The sequence below is a fragment of the Solanum verrucosum genome, unplaced genomic scaffold (genome assembly GCF_900185275.1).
Source record: "Solanum verrucosum unplaced genomic scaffold, falcon-dt-bn FXZP01000088.1, whole genome shotgun sequence".
Taxonomy (NCBI): domain Eukaryota; kingdom Viridiplantae; phylum Streptophyta; class Magnoliopsida; order Solanales; family Solanaceae; genus Solanum; species Solanum verrucosum.
The window spans coordinates 618,023-635,643 of record NW_026020077.1 but is presented as its reverse complement, the minus strand read 5'-3'; the positions used below and the strand labels follow the sequence as shown (position 1 = coordinate 635,643).

General features: G+C 34.7%; 4 protein-coding genes across 4 annotated transcripts; all 4 read left to right on the top strand.

Moving 5' to 3' along the window:
- The first annotated feature begins 3,972 nt into the window (after positions 1 to 3,972).
- Positions 3,973 to 10,644, top strand: LOC125824016 (uncharacterized). The gene is made up of 8 exons (XM_049503372.1): positions 3,973 to 4,426; positions 5,150 to 5,434; positions 6,217 to 6,323; positions 7,919 to 8,234; positions 8,429 to 8,482; positions 9,042 to 9,148; positions 9,817 to 9,912; positions 10,516 to 10,644. The coding sequence occupies exons 1-8, from the start codon at positions 3,973 to 3,975 to the stop codon at positions 10,642 to 10,644; spliced, it is 1,548 nt and encodes a 515-aa protein (XP_049359329.1).
- Positions 10,645 to 11,814: 1,170 nt separating this feature from the next.
- LOC125824117 (uncharacterized) lies at positions 11,815 to 13,352 on the top strand. The gene is made up of 2 exons (XM_049503476.1): positions 11,815 to 12,967; positions 13,240 to 13,352. The coding sequence occupies exons 1-2, from the start codon at positions 11,815 to 11,817 to the stop codon at positions 13,350 to 13,352; spliced, it is 1,266 nt and encodes a 421-aa protein (XP_049359433.1).
- A 519-nt stretch (positions 13,353 to 13,871) lies between these two features.
- On the top strand, positions 13,872 to 15,473 carry LOC125824015 (pentatricopeptide repeat-containing protein At2g22410, mitochondrial-like). Its single transcript, XM_049503371.1, has one exon. The coding sequence runs from the start codon at positions 13,872 to 13,874 to the stop codon at positions 15,471 to 15,473; it is 1,602 nt and encodes a 533-aa protein (XP_049359328.1).
- A 1,275-nt stretch (positions 15,474 to 16,748) lies between these two features.
- On the top strand, positions 16,749 to 17,595 carry LOC125824133 (kunitz trypsin inhibitor 5-like). Its single transcript, XM_049503493.1, has one exon. It carries the CDS (start codon positions 16,857 to 16,859, stop codon positions 17,472 to 17,474), a length of 618 nt encoding a protein of 205 aa, XP_049359450.1. The 5' UTR covers positions 16,749 to 16,856; the 3' UTR covers positions 17,475 to 17,595.
- Positions 17,596 to 17,621: the final 26 nt, after the last annotated feature.

The window sequence follows — 17,621 nt, the reverse complement described above, 5'->3', positions numbered from 1 at the left end:
AGCTATATTTGTCTGGGAATATAATACGTGGATGATGCATTATGTGGAAAGCTACATGCCATTGCAATGTGTAATCAAAAGGAAAACTCAGATCCTCTTAAGTGAAACGATGAAACATTAAGATAATAAAATAATATCAATATTTGTTTCCTTTCACTAGCAGTACACATTGAATGGCTATATTCAGCTGAAACATACACAAATAATATACTAGCAAAGAGTTTCTGCATCCACTTATATATATTGAGAATTAAGAAAACTAAACAACAATCATTTAGCGAAAGAATTAGGAATAATTAACGCATCAAATATTTTGATGCATACTACTATATATCTAGTAGATCAAGTGATAACTGATGCCACCAATAATCATTAGTACTGTCCAATTCATTCTGCTGGTTACATCCTCTCAAATCATATTCCCCATTGAAAGTTGTTGTATCCTCAATCTTATCAACTTGTTCATGATCACATACCTCATTGTTGCCGGTATACCGTATATATATATATATCCAATATCAGGTCCAAACAGCATAGCGTCAATATTTCCAGCAACATCTTGATCCTCTACTGACGATCATGATCCTTAGCTTCACCTTTTTATGGCGTGAAATCCAACTGAGAACCAATACTTTCAGCTCTAATTTATGCTTCTGTAAACACTCAAAAAGTGACGGTAGTGTTCTAGCTTTTCATACAACGAAAGAAGAGACTATATTAATTGAACGTCCTGAGTTTATTGATCATGGTGTGCCATCAGTACTATCCATATATCGAGCATTCAATATTTTACCATGGAAGCAAACACAATGATCGATAAACTCAAAACAGTCAGTTAATTAGTATATCATCTACTCTCTTTGTATTAAAAGCTAGAACACTATTGTCACTTATGAGACAAAATACAGAAAATTACACCAATAAACAGATGGGCTACCAAAGACCAAAGAGCTGAAAGTATCGCCTCTCAGTTGGATTTCATGTCATAACTAAGATGGCTCTAATGAAAGTATATGTTAAATTTGCAGAACAGGTTGGAATTTTCAGCCAACATATTGATGGTAACGATTTGTATTGATTTGAATTCGGGAAATCAACAGTTAAACCTATAGCACCAAATTTATTTGTCGACAACAAAATATGGGAAAGTTTAGGATTAGATATTCTACCTTCAAAATTCTTGCTTAGAACTTTACATTGAAATGCAACTTCAAGAGCAAGTGGAATCGATGATCTCTATAACTATATAAAGTAGTTCACAGAAGAGAGAAGAGATGATTTTATTAATAACGAATATGATATTTATACAAGAGGTTGGATGCATAAGGATGAGGGAAAAAAATACAATCAATTAAAATAAATGACAATCTTACAAATAGGAATAAGGATCATGAAAGAATTCAATACAATCAATCAAACTAAATGAAAATCTTTATCGTTATGAACAAGGATCATGAATGATATACAATCAATCAAAATAAATGACAATATTTACGGTATTCATTGGATATATCTTTTTTATCGTGCCTAAATTATATTTCCATTCAAATAATCTTTTCAACCTTAGATTGTTAGGTGCTACACTTTATTATTCGTAGAAATTAATTAAAGTGATAGCTTTGCCCTTCGATCAAATACTACTACTACTATATAATTATTTTTGGTATACAAATATAAAATTGGCATTCTAATCATATCATATATCATATATTATTATAAATGGGAAGAATGTTAGGCAAACGTTGAATTACCATTGTGCCCCTACATTAAATTAAAATGTTATAAACTATTTAATAAATTAAATACTAATTAGTAAATCATCATATTACTACATGAATAATTTATTAATACCTTTTACTAATTAACTTTTAAAATCAAATCAATAATAACAATTAAGCTAGACCAAATACATGATTAGATGTTACAACTAATTATTTTTCACTTTTCTTCCCACTTTATAATGAGTTTAAATTAGTAATTCTTTTAGATTTAAAGCCTCTTAAAATTTATATATCTGTATAAATCTTCATATTGAGAAGACTCACAAATTTTATCAGTTTCAAGAAGAAAGTCCAAAAGTCTCTTATCCCAAAATTAATAAGAAGAAGGAACCTGTTGGCTCAACCAATGCATTTGTCACTTTTTGGGGACTTTTGTGGTGGTAACATGGTTGAAAGGTAAATTTTTATTTTTGTTTAGATTTATTTAATATCTCAAATAATCACAAGTTCTGTTCAACAAGAAAAAACTGTTTAGGCTCCAGTAGCCAATAATACGTTTACATTACTCTATTTGGTCGTTAAATTACTGTGCAACATTGCAGAAGTTAAGCTTTTTTGGATTTATTTTGGATATGCTCTTCTCTATTTGGTGTCTTTAGCACAAATATTTTTATGGTTGTTTTCGTAATAAACCTTAATGTGATTGTAGTTAAAACGTTGTGCAGAGATGCAGCGCTCCTGGAAATGTATAATCTTGCCAGACATTTCATCTAAATTATTATGTACTATTAAGTGATTAATTATTATACTGCACAGTATTAAAAAAAATCTACTCGGCTTTATTTCATTATTTTGGGTTTGTAAGGTTGTGAATAATCCCTTTCACTTGTGTTTAAGTCAAATAATATATAACAAATAATAATTTCACTTTCAATAGAATTTTACCCATTAATCAATTATAATTATTTGAGGATGCAATTTTGGTACATGTGTAGAAGACTTGAAGGTTATGTTTTTTGAAATCTTTTTTTTTTGGTTCTTTATGTTTTTATAATTTCTTTGGCTAGAAAATACATGGCTTTTCCTTTCAGTTTCCAATACATTCTTTAAATTAACTTCTTATATTCTTCTATTCTTCATCTATTAGGAAAAAATTATTAACAATTTTTTTTGTTCCAATATGTCAACACAACCATATCCAACTACAAAATGAGGTATTTATCTTTTGCTCTTTATATTTTTGCATGAATTCACAGCTTTTGATGTATACGATTTCTCTTTTTATAAATTGGGCATAAAAGGCTAGTTCATTGCACTTTTGTGTTTTATCATCATATAGTTTTAATGTCATTTTTTATTTATTAGTTATCTTTCTTATTTGGTTAATATATTACTTTCTTTAACTTTTTTTTCATTTTGTTCATATGAGTCATTTATATTTTATTGCTTTTTTACATTAATTGAGTTGATGTTACAAATGTTTCAATACATGATATAGACTTATATAATTTTTATACAGTAATAGAGGTCAAACGTGCAACGCATGTTCCTTGAACTAGTTAATAATAAAAAGAAAAAACATTTCGTATTAATTACTTCATCCGTCCATCTTTACTTGTCAAGTATACTAAAAATAATTGTCAACTTTACTTGTCTAGTTTGGAAAGTAATAATTTATCATTTTGTGTTTATTTTATCCTTGTTATTAAATATTATTCATTTTTTAATATTTAGATGACTTATAATATATACTAAAATTATCTTTCTATTATGATTATTTTTTAAAAGGTGTTCCAAGTCAATTTGGACAAGTAAAGTTAGATGGAGAGAGACAGAGAGTATAGTAACCGTTAATTATTATGACAATAATAATAATGCTGAATCTCTTCAAATGCACATTAATGGAAAATTTGGTAAGTTATCAAACAATGGAAAAATCTTTTCACCTTCTTCCATATATCACGGTGCGATGCGTCTAAATAAAATAAGTGATAATCAAAGAATGAAGAGACACATCGTTTCATTTTTTTTTAAAAATAATTATTATTTAAATAGAAGAAATATATTCTCAATAAAAATTAACATTAATGTAGCGATTGGATTCAAATAAAACGGGTGGTTTCCAAAAGGACACTTCCTATCATTTAAAAAGACCTCTCTTCCTTCCTCTTCCTTTAAATAGAACTCTTTCTTTAAACAAAATTCCAAAAATAACAAACGATAAGAGAACAGAGGAAAATAACTATATAGTATGGAATTGCAGGATGATATACTTCTTGGGAAGGTTATCCCCAGTTTGCCTTTGAAGTTTGTTGTTCAATGTAAACTTCTATCCAAGTATCTTAAACGTATGATTTCTCATCCTGATTTTGCCCGAACTTTGTACCAAAGTCATAAAGAAACTTCTACACAACTCATCTATTCAATTAATGGCATTGCAAACAGAACATTCTACAAAATCTCCGTAAACCCAACAGTCACTCTCACTCGATCCGTGTTGACTTTACCCTATGAAGTTGAGATTTTTGCTTCGTGTAATGGTCTGATTCTCTTTCGCTTTGAACAATTTTCCCGTTACTGTGTTTTCAATCCCGTAACTGAAGACCACCAATTGATACCATATCCAGAGTCTGCAACTATGTTTGAAAGTAAAGGCTTAGCTGTTGATTACCCGGTTTCAGATCAATACAAAGTGGTAACCATCAGTCAGGGGCGGCTCAACGTAACTGGGGGGCCTAAAGCGAAATTTTCTTTGAGGCCTAAAAAATTTCATACATATTTATTTAAAAATTATTTTTCTAATTGTTTAGATGCACATTATTACTTCAACTTTTTAATAGATGATTTATTTGAGTACGTTTTTTTTTTTAAATAATTAATTTTAGGTAAGATTTTATCAATTCAATGCTGAAAAATATCCTTTTACTAAAGCAATCATTATATGAATTGTTAACATAATTCTCTAAGGAATAAGTTGACAAACTTTAAACAAAACAAGAGTTAGAACCATAAAATCTGATTCAAGACGTTGATAACTTGATATACCTAACTTTGATTGAAAATTTAAGTAAAAAAAAATTGCGATTTACTTTGTTCAACACTGTTCGACTAATGATTCAGATTTCTGATAGAGTATTACTTTAACTTATCAAAGATTTGAAGAAAAAGAGTGAAAAAAGAGTTTTAAAATAAATAAATAATGTGAATGTCAGAAATGTAATAAGACAAAACAACGTTTTCTTGATTTCTTCTATTTGAGTGGAGTTAAGGAGAATAAAATAATATATATATATATATATATATACTTTTTATTATAAATAATTATTATTTTTATAAAAATAAAAACACATAATTTGTTCTTGGTAAAAATTTGAGGCCTCCCAAAATTGGGGGCCTAAGGCATATGCCTTAATTTTTCTAAGCAAGAGCCGCCCCTGCCATCAGTAAGTTGGTTGAAAATTCCAACTTGTTCTACAAATTTCATGTACTTTCATCGGAGCAACCTGACTTGTGGCGTGAAATCCAATTGAGAACCAATACTTTCATATCTTTATCCTACGGTAGTCCATTTGTTTATTGGCGCAATTCTCTGTATTGGCTCAAACATGATGATAGTGTTCTAGCATTTGATACAAAGAGAGAAGAGGCTATACTCATTGACCGTCCTGAGTTTATTGATGATTTTGATCAGAGCTACGGTAAAATTTTGACTGGTCGTGTTGGAATGAATGCATCCACTTATGTAGATGGGACTAGGTCCTCGACACAGTTACAATGATAAACAATAAAGAACAAATACTGAAAGTAAAGATTGACAATCAACTTTACGTGGAAACCTCCTTGCTCAAGGGAGTAAAACCACGACCTGTTCTCAACAGGACTTTTCAAACTGCGTCCACTAATCTTCTCCAAGTAAAAGTAAAAGTCAGTTTACAAAATGAGATTAGCCTGCTAGTCTCTACACTAAGCAATACCCCCTATCACTTAGCTGAGCCAGAGCAGATACAACACTGCCCACTATACTAATCTTAACCGATTAATATAGACTTTAGAGTAAGAAACTAAGTTACCCTTAACCTAGTTCTTACAATGATTCACACAAGTTTAAAACGTTTCTTTCACAATTGAAATGAATCCTACAGTATAAGCACTATTACAAGCAAACAAAATTACAGCTGGTACAGAAAGCAATAGAAGCACTTCTATCAGGTCCCTTGCTGTTTTTGAAGCTTGAAAGTATCTCTCTTTGAATGAATGATGAATAATGTTGTTTATTGTTTGATATATACCATGAGGAGTTATTATCCAGCGTACAAACAACCTCGTCGCTTCTGATTGGTGAAGTACTCTGCAGCTTCACCAACTTTCTGACGCGGACAGCTTTACAGTTGTTCAACACTTTGACATTGGACGAGTATTCATACCCTGTAGAGGACCAGGTCCCTGTACTTGTGAGGAGATAATCAAAACATCTAGGAACATAAGCCCTTATCAGGTCGGATTATATGGCTAGGGATGGCGCTAGGTTCACTTACCCTTGTATGCATTTTCAGAAAGTACATAGTCATAAGCACTTATGACAGTTCAAGCAACCATTGGAGGGTGATACACTCAAATTACACCTCCCTAAAGAAGTATAAGCGATCGTTATCAAGTAAAGAACCCAATTTGTAGGTTGGGGTCGATCTCACGAGGAAAATGGTTTAGACTTTACTTTAACCAACAATTATATTCAATTAGCCAAAATACTTCCGAAAACAAGAAATAAAAAGGGGGGGGGGGGGGGATTTGTGAAACAAATTGTAAGAATTCAGTAAGTAATCAATAATCAAAAGTCAATTTCGGTTGTTATCAAGATGAGAAGATTAACTAGGGTAAACGTGTTCCCCACAAGCTCATAACTCAGTAATCCTAGTAATCGCAATCCTTTCCTAGTGTATTACATGCAAAGTGATACGTTAGGTATCTCTAAATCCTTGATCCGGCATCTAGAGAATTTCACCCCGCACCTTGATCCGACTACGTGTGTATAATTTACTAACCTTTACCTTTATCTCATATTAGACATCATAATCGATGTTTGGCTTAGTTATTACTTCGCACCAATCGACACTAGCCTATTAGATAGTATCACACTAAATCTATGTTGATAATTCTTTTCTTGTTGATTACCTCCTTGATCCGGCAAGTAGCAACAAGGCGAGTTCTAACGCGTGCACTCGTTAAAAAAACTTTTAAACGAATGAATTATCAATGCATGCAAAACACTATTTAAGAATTGCTTATTTACTATTCGTACTTTGTTAATCGCTCATGGTTCCCACAATCCTAGTTGTGGATTTAGTTACCCATACTAGCAAGAACACAATTCATAATATTAGATGATAAATCATGAACTTACGTAACGAGAATAATAAACCCAGAATTTCAACTTGAATTGCAAAGCCAAAATCTTCAAAACGAATGTAGGAAATCAATAATTGCTAGGGTTGCAACTTAATCTCCAAAGTCACAAGGTAAAAATAGAATAATAATGTCTAACCCCCAAAAATGAGTTTACATGTCCTATTTATAGAAAACAAATCCTAAATTAAAAGGGAAACAAATTAAGGAAAGTTTGTTCAGGTACGCGTCTTCAATCCACGAGATTGACTTACGGACCGTCGATGGATCTACGATCCGTAAGTCCCTTCCGTCAGCCAGGACTTAGAAAATATTTCTGCTTCCACAAAAATCAGCTTCTCTGAAGCAAACGACGAACTAACAGTACGGACCGTAGATCGATCTACGGTTCGTCAATCCCCTCCGTAGCTCAATACTTAGAATCTTCAAAAATCAGGTACTGGAACCCTCGCAGTATCATTCTACGGATCAACAGTACGGTCCGTAGATCAATCTACGGACCGTCAATGGACACCGTGGTTCCACACTTGGTCAGATTTCCCTGATTTGTCCTCAATCCCATGCCTGCTGATCTACGGTCATCACCTACGGACCGTGAATGGACCTACAGTCCGTAGATCACCTCCGTGAATGCCCTGTTTCTGCATTTCTTGCAGCTGTCTCTATACTTCCGCGCCTGAACACCTTTCCTGCAAAACATGATAAAAACACATAAAAACCAATATAAAAAGGCCCTAGACACACACAACTTGTAAGTGATGTATTAGAAATACCGTAAACTCACGGTATATCAGAGGGTTTCCCACACTTTGGACAACTTTGTTTCTCGTCCAAACGGCATTATTATTGGCTTTCCAGTGTGGATCGACAGAAAGCAAGTGTCTTTTATGGTAGAACATCCCCCGACATATCATGATCTATACGAGTATAATACTCAGATCAATAGGTACAAAAATAATGCTGTAATGTTGGGGACAGTTAATTATCCCATGTATTGCTTCCATCCAACGTTAGCTAGTGTACATAGGACTCCCCCCAATAACATAACCACTGCTCATCAGGCATATATAGCTGCAAAGTTGAATGACATCAGAAGATTTATTATCGAAGGTACCAGTTAATTTCAGTTAAATTTTGTGTATTTTAGTTCTTGAGCTGTCCTAAATGAGACTTAAGGGCAGATATCGTGTGCCTTCTTTGTTTGACTTCAGGGGCATTTTCTAATTGCTAGGTCTGATATTTTACTTGAAACAAGTGTAAATCATTTCTAATTCTTCTCAAATTTTGTATATAACTTTGTCTAGGTATTTCCCTCCGAGAAGAAACTTCATCAGGAGAATCATCATCATCATCAGAAGAAGAAGAAGAAGGAGAAGAAGAAGAACAAGAAGCAGCAGGAGGAGGAGGAGGAGAAGAAGAAGAAGCAGGAGGAGCAGCAGAAGGAGGAGGAGGAGAAGAAATATTGTAATAGACGTGGCGTTCTGCCCTTCACTATCTTCAAGCATGACTCAATTTGTCATTTCTGGGAGACTAAGGAGATTGAGGGCATTGTTAAATATTGTAATAGACGTGGTTTCCTATATGCATTTTGAATAAAATCTTCTTCTTTCTTTTTTTTTTTGCACATTTTAATTGATGAAGTTCAATAAATGAAATTTTAACATAACCTGGGGAAAATATTTGTCGAACCTTCCTTTCAAAATTTGCTTTGTCAATCAAGCATTGTCATATTTGCTGTTTTTATTTTGTTCCAAACAGAACTGACTGGATTTATGTTAGTTGAAAACAAGCACTGAACTCTAGGGAGAGAAGATTATCAACAATGTCTTTGTCAATCAAGCATCGCCATATGTTAGTTACATTCTTACTGCACTTTTCTATGATGTCATTGTTTTTCTCGCCATTTTGCTTATGCAGACATAGCCATTGAATATAGATCCGCAACTTGCAGCATATACATATGTTCTAAATTGGATGCATTTCCTCCTGTGAAGAAGTTGAATATAAAAGTGGAAAAAGACCAAGCAATTCTATTCTGAATCTGTGAACCTACGGAGAAAAGATGGGGAACTAAACACGTGCTGGTGCATTATACATGTATTAAATAGGTCGAAATAGAAATATGTGTAATATACTGAGTATGTAAAACAAATTCACTTATTGATTATACGCACTTATACTCTTAAGCGAGATATAACTATTTTGAACAATATATATTATTTGTTGTCTTGATTTCTTAATGGTCTGATTCATTATAGGTCAACATATCTAGTTCATTGATTGTTCATAAGCATCTGCCGAATCACTTCAGAGATTCTCCTAATAAAGTTTTGTGCTATTTAACACCAACCAGAATAGAATTGATGTTTGTCAATCAGATCAACCTGACAACACTGATTTTGGTCAATCATTCCTCAAAGTATGACAATTTCTTTCTCAATATTCTGCTTATATTTTTCCCCTTGTTGATTTTGAAGATCTTGCCTAATCTTTCACTCAAAATTTCTTGATACTTAAAGAATCGGATGCATCTAAATAAACCACGGAAAGGTAGAGACATGGCCTATCCAGTAGTCAATAATTCTGTGTTGACTTTACCCGATGAAGTTCAGATTCTGGCCTCATGTAATAGTCTCATTCTCATTGACTTTGAACCAGTTTTGCATTACTGTGTTTTGAATCCCATGACTAGAGAGCACCAATTGATACCGTACCCAAAGTTTCTACACCTTATGTAGAAGAAATAGGTGTAGCTGTTGATTATCCGAATTCAGATCAATACAAGTTGGTAACCATCAGTAACCTGGTTGAAAATTCCAACTTGTTCTACAATTTTCACATACTTTCATCAGAGAAATCTGGCTTGTAGCGGGAAATCCAACTGAGAACCACTACTTTCACATCTTTATGCTTCGGTAGTCCACCTGTTTATTGGTGATCTGTTAAGTGATGTATTCATATAATGAAAGATTTTAGCATCGCCAGGGGAAGATGTTTGATGAATCATCTTCTTACAAATAGAAATATGAGACTTACAGTCTTACTGTACTTTTGTAATGGTCAAGAACCACAGAATTACAGTTACTCAATCCACCTTCAGGCATACCACCGTTGTGCTTATGCAGACATCGCAATTCAATATATATCCGCAACTTTCACCTTATAACTAGATGCATATACAGATGTTGTAAATTGGCTGAATTTAAAATAAGAAAGAAAGGAAAATGAGATACACTCCTGATTTTAGGCCCATAGTTAAGTATCTTTATTTCTCAGATCATTTCCAAATTGCTTAATAATAGGCTCTCCAAGATAATGAACAAGATTATTTCCCCTAATCCGGTTCGTTTTTTCAAAGGTAGACCTAGTTCTGATAATGTCGCTTACTCAGGAACTAGTTCACAACCTGAACAGAGATTATGTGGTATTTGAATTAGATATGGCTAAGGCATTCGACAGAGTTGCTTTGGACTTTCTATGCTTAGATATGAGGCACTCTGAGCTCTCTGGATTGATATGATTGCTAGATTGATCTCTAATAATTGGTATTCCATTATTATTAATGGAGTCAGACATGGTTTCTTTAAAGATATAAGGGGTTCTTATGCAAGGTACCCCTTGTCTCCCCCTCCCTATTTGATATCGGAGCAAAGCTGTTATCTAAATAAATGGATGAATTTCCTCGGGACAACTTTATTCCTTATTCTATGGATAGAGGTAGCCCTCTTATTACACTCATCTCACTTTTGCGGATAATACTATTCTTTTCTCTTCCGGAAACCCCCTCTCTATCACTATGATGACTAATAATTAGATACATATGAACAAATATCTGGGCAAATGGTCAATAACAAGAAATCATCCTTCCTAGTTTCTTATTAGGGCAGTCTTACATTCTACGGCCTTTACATACTATTTCTGTGGTCTATCCTCCGGAGATAACTCTTAATCACAGATTAACTACTCTCCAAAATACGATTCTATTGATAACAAGCAGTAAAACTCTAATGTCAAGTTACTAGTAGGTAACTGCGAACTGAGAATCATAGGATAATTTGAACCTGAAAATTCATTTACAGTAACATTCAGCTTTCGTCCTCACCCGGTCATCATTGGGTTTCATATCCGAATTTCTTCTACAGGGAACAAATCATCGGGTTGGCTTGTTGTTCAGTTGCTGGGATCGGTGAAGAAGAAGTAAAAGTAGAATAGGAAGTTGTAATACGCTTCATTCATGAATGTAAATACTTGAATACAACCATTTTATTAGTATACATACCATTGGAATTCAAATTCCATTATTGATTCTAACTAACTCTAACAAATTAACCATCCTTTCAAGTGATTCAAATCCAATCGCTCCACACTCATCTAATTTTCTCCTATCAATTTAATCAACAAAAATTCTGTTGTTTAATTGTGTTTTAATTTAAACTCGATCTTTTTGGAACACAAGTTCCAAGAAGAAGAGAGTTTTTGCAGATGGATATTCTCGTTCACTGTAAAAGTTACGTTGGAGTTGGATTTAGAAAACAATCGTTGGTAACCAAATTGAATGAAACAACACACCCTTTCATTTAAAATACACCTTTTCGTCTAAAAGACACACCCTTTAGTTAAAGTAAGTAACGGTTGGATATAAATAGGTTAAACAAAATTCCAACGTAACAAACATAACTGAGGAGAGAAAATGGCGAATGATGATATGGAATTTAAGGTAGATGTCCTTGGGGAAATCTTCTCCCGCTTGCCCTTGAAATGTGTTGTTCAATGTAAACTTCTATCCCAGAATATTAAGGGTATGATTTGTCATTCTGACTTTGCCCAAACTTTGTTTCAACGTCATAAAGACACTTCTACCCAACTCATCTATACAGTATATGATGGAGCAGCACGAAAAAGATTCGACAAAATCTCCTTAAACCCAATCACTCAATCTGTGTCGACTTTACCCGATGAAATTGAGATTTTGGCCTCATGTAATGGTCTCATTCTCATTGACTTTGAAGGAGTTAGGCGTTACTGTGTTTTCAATCCCATGACTGAAGAGCACCAATTGATACCATACCCAAACTCTTCTACAAATGATTTAGAAAAAATAGGTCTAGCGGTTGATTACCCCAAGTCAGATCAATACAAATTGGTAACCGTCAGTAGCCTGGTTGAAAATTCCAACTTGTTATACAAATTTCACCTACTTTCATCAGAGCAACCTGGCTTGTGGCGAGAAATCCAACTGACAACCAATACTGTCCAATCTTTACCTGTTGGTAGTCGAGCTGTTTATTGGCGCGATTCTCTGTATTGCCTCAGAAAGGACGGTAGTGTTCTAGCTTTTGATACGAAAAGAGAAGAGGCTATACTAATTGACCGTCCTGAGTTTCTTGATCAGTTTGATCTCAGCTATGGTAAAATTTTGAGTGGTCAGAGTATATGGCTAGGGAAGGCGCAAGGTTTACTTACCCTTGTATGCATTTTCAGAATGCACATAGTCATTGCTATTTATGGGAGTGCAAGCAGACGTTGGAGGGTTTCCCACAATTTGGGCAACTTTATTTTAGGTCCAGAAGGCACTATTAATGGCTTTCCAGTATGGATCGACAACAAGCAAGTGTCTTTTCTGGTACAACGTCCCCTGACACTGTTTTATGATCTATACGAGTATAATACTAATATCAATGTGTACGAACATGCTGCAGTGTTGCACGGAGTTAAATTTCCAATGTATTGCTTCCATCCAACGTTAGCTGGTGCCCATTACACACCCTCCAATAATATAGAGGCTGATGATCAGGCGCATATTGCTGCAAATTTGGACGACATCAGAAGATTTATCATCGAAGGTACCAGTTTGTTTCCGCTGAATTTTGTATTTTAGTTCTTGTGATGTCCTAAATGAGACTTAAGGTCAGGATTAGCTATTCCTTTCAAATTTATATTTAAAAGTTAAAACATGCAACTGAGCCAATGAACATTTTCATAGAGACATTGCGATTTGCGCGCCTTCTTTGTTTGACTTTGGTGGCATTCTCTAATTTGTAGGTCTGATTTTTTACTTGAAACAAGTGTAAATCATTTCTAATTCTTCTCAAACTTTGTATATAACTTTGTCCAGGTATTCCCTTCCAAGAAGAAAGTTCATCTGGAGAATCATCATCATCAGAAGAAGAACAAGAAGCAGCAGGAGGAGGAGGAGATGCAGCGGCAGGAGAAGAAGAAATATTGTAATAAACGTGGTTTTCTGCCCTTCACTATCTTCAAACATGACTTCAATTTGTTATTTCTGGCATAGTTAAATATTGTAATAGACTTCGTTTCCTATATGCATTTTGAATAAGAAAACTACTTCTTTCTTTATTTGCACATTTCAGGTGATGAATTCCATTAAATAAAATAATTTAGCATAGCCAGGGGAAGATGTATGGCAATTATACCATTCAAAATTTGCTTTGTCAGTCAAGCATCGTCATATGTGCTGTTATTATTTTGTTCCAAAGTTTTAGAACAGAACTGACTTGTTACATTAACAGTTAATCAACCTTCAAGCATACTTAGCTTTATATAATTCCATCTTACATGAAAGAGTAAAGCAGACCAAGCAAAAAAATTCCAAAGTCCGAACTGAAAGTGTCTGATAGGAACATTTTATCAATTGGAACAAGCCTTAGTTTTTTGAGAAGCTTATTATCTCAATATTAAGTTGCATCTGTGAGTGAACGGACAAAGTATTGAAGTGTTGGTAATTTGATGATCCAAAACAGTGAGCACCTGGTAGTAAAAGCTACAACTTTGACACGTCTACTTGACAAATGTATAAGCCATGAGAATTTGATCAAGCAAATTCATGCTCAATCCATCACATGTGGTATCTTCACCCAATTTCATCAATCTTTTGCCTGCAAACTGCTTAACATATATGCCAAACTGAACAAACCATTTGCTGCCTACAAGGTGTTCGATCAAATTCCCCAACCAGATATTGTCTCCTGGAGTTGTCTTTTGTCTCTGCATTTGCAATTACAACAACCCACTAAAGCGTTTTATCTGTTCACCCGCTTACTGGTTTCAACTTCTCTAAAACCTGATTCCCATTCCATAGTTGCAGCTCTCTCAGCTTGTGCTCGCACACAAGACCTGTGTAATGGCAAAACGGTGCACGCTATGGTCTATAAATTTCTTAATCGACCTGAACCTATTGTGGGTAATGCTCTGATCGATATGTATAGCCGCACGGAGAGAATCTTGTTGGCTCGACGTGTATTCGATAGTATGTATGTTAAGGATGTAGCTACTTGGACTAGTTTGCTCAATGGGTTTGTAGTTTCTTGGGAAATCGAGTCTGCTTGGAAGTTCTTTGAGGAAATGTCCCACAGGAATGCTATTTCATGGACTGTGATGATTGTGGGATGTGTACGTGGCAAAGAACCGATTGGGGCATTGGAACTGTTTAAGAGAATGAGGGAGGAAGGTGATGACAGCCCGACCTCAATCACAATAGTTGCTGTGCTATCTGGTTGTGCTGATAGTGGAGCTCTGGATTTTGGGAGGTCTATTCATGGATATGTAAACAAGGTAGCTGGTTTTGATATGGATGTTGGTGTAAATAATGCCCTGATTGATATGTACGCTAAAAGTGGGAATCTTGATTTTGCTATGATGATTTTTAGGGGAATGATAAAGAAGGATGCTTTCTCGTGGACTAGTATGATTTTAGGTTTGGCACTTCACAGTAGAGGAAGAAATGCCCTCGAGTTTTTTGATGAGATGTTGGAATCTGGGGTTACTGCAAATGAGATTACTTACCTCTCAGTTCTATCTGCTTGTAGCCATGCTGGGTTAGTTAACGAGGGGAAGGAATTATTCAACAGGCTGAAGAATGACACTAGTTGTGCAACTAAGATAGCACATTATGGATGTCTGGTGGATCTCCTTGGTCGTGCTGGTCATTTGGATGAAGCAGTGCGGTTAATTCAACAAATGCCTATGAAACCAGATGCTGTCATATGGAGATCACTTCTGAGTGCTTCTGTTATGAATAGAAATTTGGAATTAGCTGAAATGGCTGCCGGGAAAGCACTTGAACTGGAACCTCACGATGATGGGGTGTATGTACTACTATGGAATTTGTATAACTCTGGTAATATGTTGGAACATGCTTCCAGGACCGTGAAGATGATGAGAGATCAAAGAATCAAGAAAAAGCCTGGTTGTAGTTGGATCGAAATTAATGGAATTCTTCATGAATTTATGGCCGAACCTTCCAGACAACATGTCTATGATTGTATTTACAGGGTATTAGATACAATTCTAAAGCAATCAAAACTTTTTACTAATCCTGCAGAATTGTAGCCTTTTGGTAGCAATACAATTTTCTGCACCGGATTCTGGTTTGATTATGACAAAGGACAAAAAGCTTCAAGAAAAGATTCCGGTACGAGTTCTTTTAACTATGGGAGGCACTGTTTAATTTGTGGTAGATAAACACAATGCAGGAAGTGTTCCTCGGTTAATTATCTTTGGCAATGTGCAAATACATTTGTTGCACTTGTGTTGTTATAAATTTTCTTTTGCGTATTGCTTATTTTGATTAGTATCCTCAGGAGAAGTAAGTTCTATTTTTATGTTCTCTTCTTCTCCACTCCATTCCTTCACTCAATCAATGTATTTCTGGCATTATTGATGACAACACTACTACAATCAGCAGGTGATTTCTATCCGTAAAGATATGACACTTGGGTGTAACTCAACTGTAGAAGCTAACTTTTGAGGTGAGAATTGCCTAAATCCATATAAGAATGCCCTAACCGATGTGGGACTCTAAGCCACTCTTATATCCCCTTCACGCCCAAGATCAATTGGATTCATAAAAGTGACCTGGTTTTTATACCATTCAAAGATATGACACTTAGGCCTAACTCAACCCCAAATATCCAAGACATGTCCAAACTTGGTGGATGGACTTACTCGATACTAGTGTTAGTGGGAGGTAGTAGATAACTCGAGAATTAATCGAGGCACGCAGAAATTGACTCATACACCACTGTTATAAAAGAAAAGAAAACTGCTACATCTTGCCAGAGAGGAGATTCTGATCATTGTTCTTTCGTTCTCTTCTATTTTTTACTTTTTTTCTTTGTGTTTGTTTTTTCAAAATTTAGAGTCTACAGCAGCCCCTAGTCCGCAGTACAATTAAGAAACTTCCATTTTCTTTGACTGAGGTGCATCCACATCATCTTATCCAGAGTATCCACATTATTTAATTTCATTCTTAGCTAATGCATGATCTAATCTCAATAATAAATTGCCAATAAGTAGAATTGTAGTAGAACTAGGGGGCCAACATGTAACTCCAATAAATGATGTTGACCTGATTAAGTTTGACCTTTTGAATGTTGAAACTTGGACAAATAAAAATCCATATATATATATTATAAGTAAAATGAAGCTAGAGGAAAAATGTAGTTGCGTAATTTGCCATAACGTGCCGTAAAGCAAAGTACATGCTCATCATTTTCTCAGTATCTTATCAATGTGTCAGAGAATAGTAAGTTATATTGATCTCAAATTAGAAATTTTGGTATTATGTGAAAGTCAAACACAACACAAAGAAGAAAAATTGTCTTTCAATATTTTGATCCCATGGCTATGTGCACTTCTTAAATTCCCACACCTATAAAACCCCAACAAAACCTTCAATCCATTAACTCCACATACCAAAGAACAAACCTCAAAATGAAGATCAACCAACTTTTCCTTCCCTTCCTCATCTTAGCTATCTCTTCTAACTCTTTCCTCTCCTCAGCTGCTGAATCCCCACCAGAAGTAGTCGACATTGACGGAAAGATACTCCGTACAGGTGTCGATTACTACATCTTACCGGTGGTACGTGGCAGAGGTGGTGGACTCACCATGGACAGTATTGGCGATAAAATTTGTCCACTTGATGCTGTTGTCCAAGAGCATCATGAGATTGATCAAGGCCTTCCATTGACATTCACACCCGTTAATCCAAAGAAAGGTGTGATTCGCGAATCGACTGATTTAAACATCATATTTTCAGCAAATTCTATCTGTGTTCAGACAACACAATGGAAGCTAGATGACTTTGATGAAACAACAGGGCAATACTTTATTACGCTTGGTGGAACTCAAGGAAATCCTGGTAGGGAAACTATAAGTAATTGGTTCAAGATTGAGAAATTCGATCGCGATTATAAGCTGCTATATTGTCCTACAGTATGTGATTTCTGCAAAGTCATTTGTAGAGATATTGGCATATTCATTCAGGATGGAGTTAGACGTTTGGCTTTGAGTGATGTCCCATTTAAGGTCATGTTTAAGAAAGCTTAGAGGCTAGTTAAGTCGTCAACAAGCAAAGTACTCTTAGTAACTTATTTGAATTTGAATATGTCTGATATTGTGATTAATTGTAGTTGTAATAAGAGAAGCAAGAGCTTCCAAAGTTGAAAAATAAACAAGTAATAAAGTTCATGCATT

What these genes read in the sequence shown, in the direction of transcription:
- LOC125824016 (XM_049503372.1), top strand. Translation starts at nt 3,973, where the DNA reads ATGGAATTGCAGGATGATATACTTCTTGGGAAGGTTATCCCCAGTTTG. An exon ending in GTTCAAGCAACCATTGGAGG is followed by an intron (nt 6,324 to 7,918) that starts GTGATACACTCA and finishes ACGGTATATCAG; the next exon opens with AGGGTTTCCCACACTTTGGA. An exon ending in ATTCAGATCAATACAAGTTG is followed by an intron (nt 9,913 to 10,515) that starts GTAACCATCAGT and finishes TCGCTTACTCAG; the next exon opens with GAACTAGTTCACAACCTGAA.
- LOC125824117 (XM_049503476.1), top strand. Translation starts at nt 11,815, where the DNA reads ATGGCGAATGATGATATGGAATTTAAGGTAGATGTCCTTGGGGAAATC. An exon ending in CAGAAGATTTATCATCGAAG is followed by an intron (nt 12,968 to 13,239) that starts GTACCAGTTTGT and finishes AACTTTGTCCAG; the next exon opens with GTATTCCCTTCCAAGAAGAA.
- LOC125824015 (XM_049503371.1), top strand. Translation starts at nt 13,872, where the DNA reads ATGATCCAAAACAGTGAGCACCTGGTAGTAAAAGCTACAACTTTGACA.
- LOC125824133 (XM_049503493.1), top strand. Translation starts at nt 16,857, where the DNA reads ATGAAGATCAACCAACTTTTCCTTCCCTTCCTCATCTTAGCTATCTCT.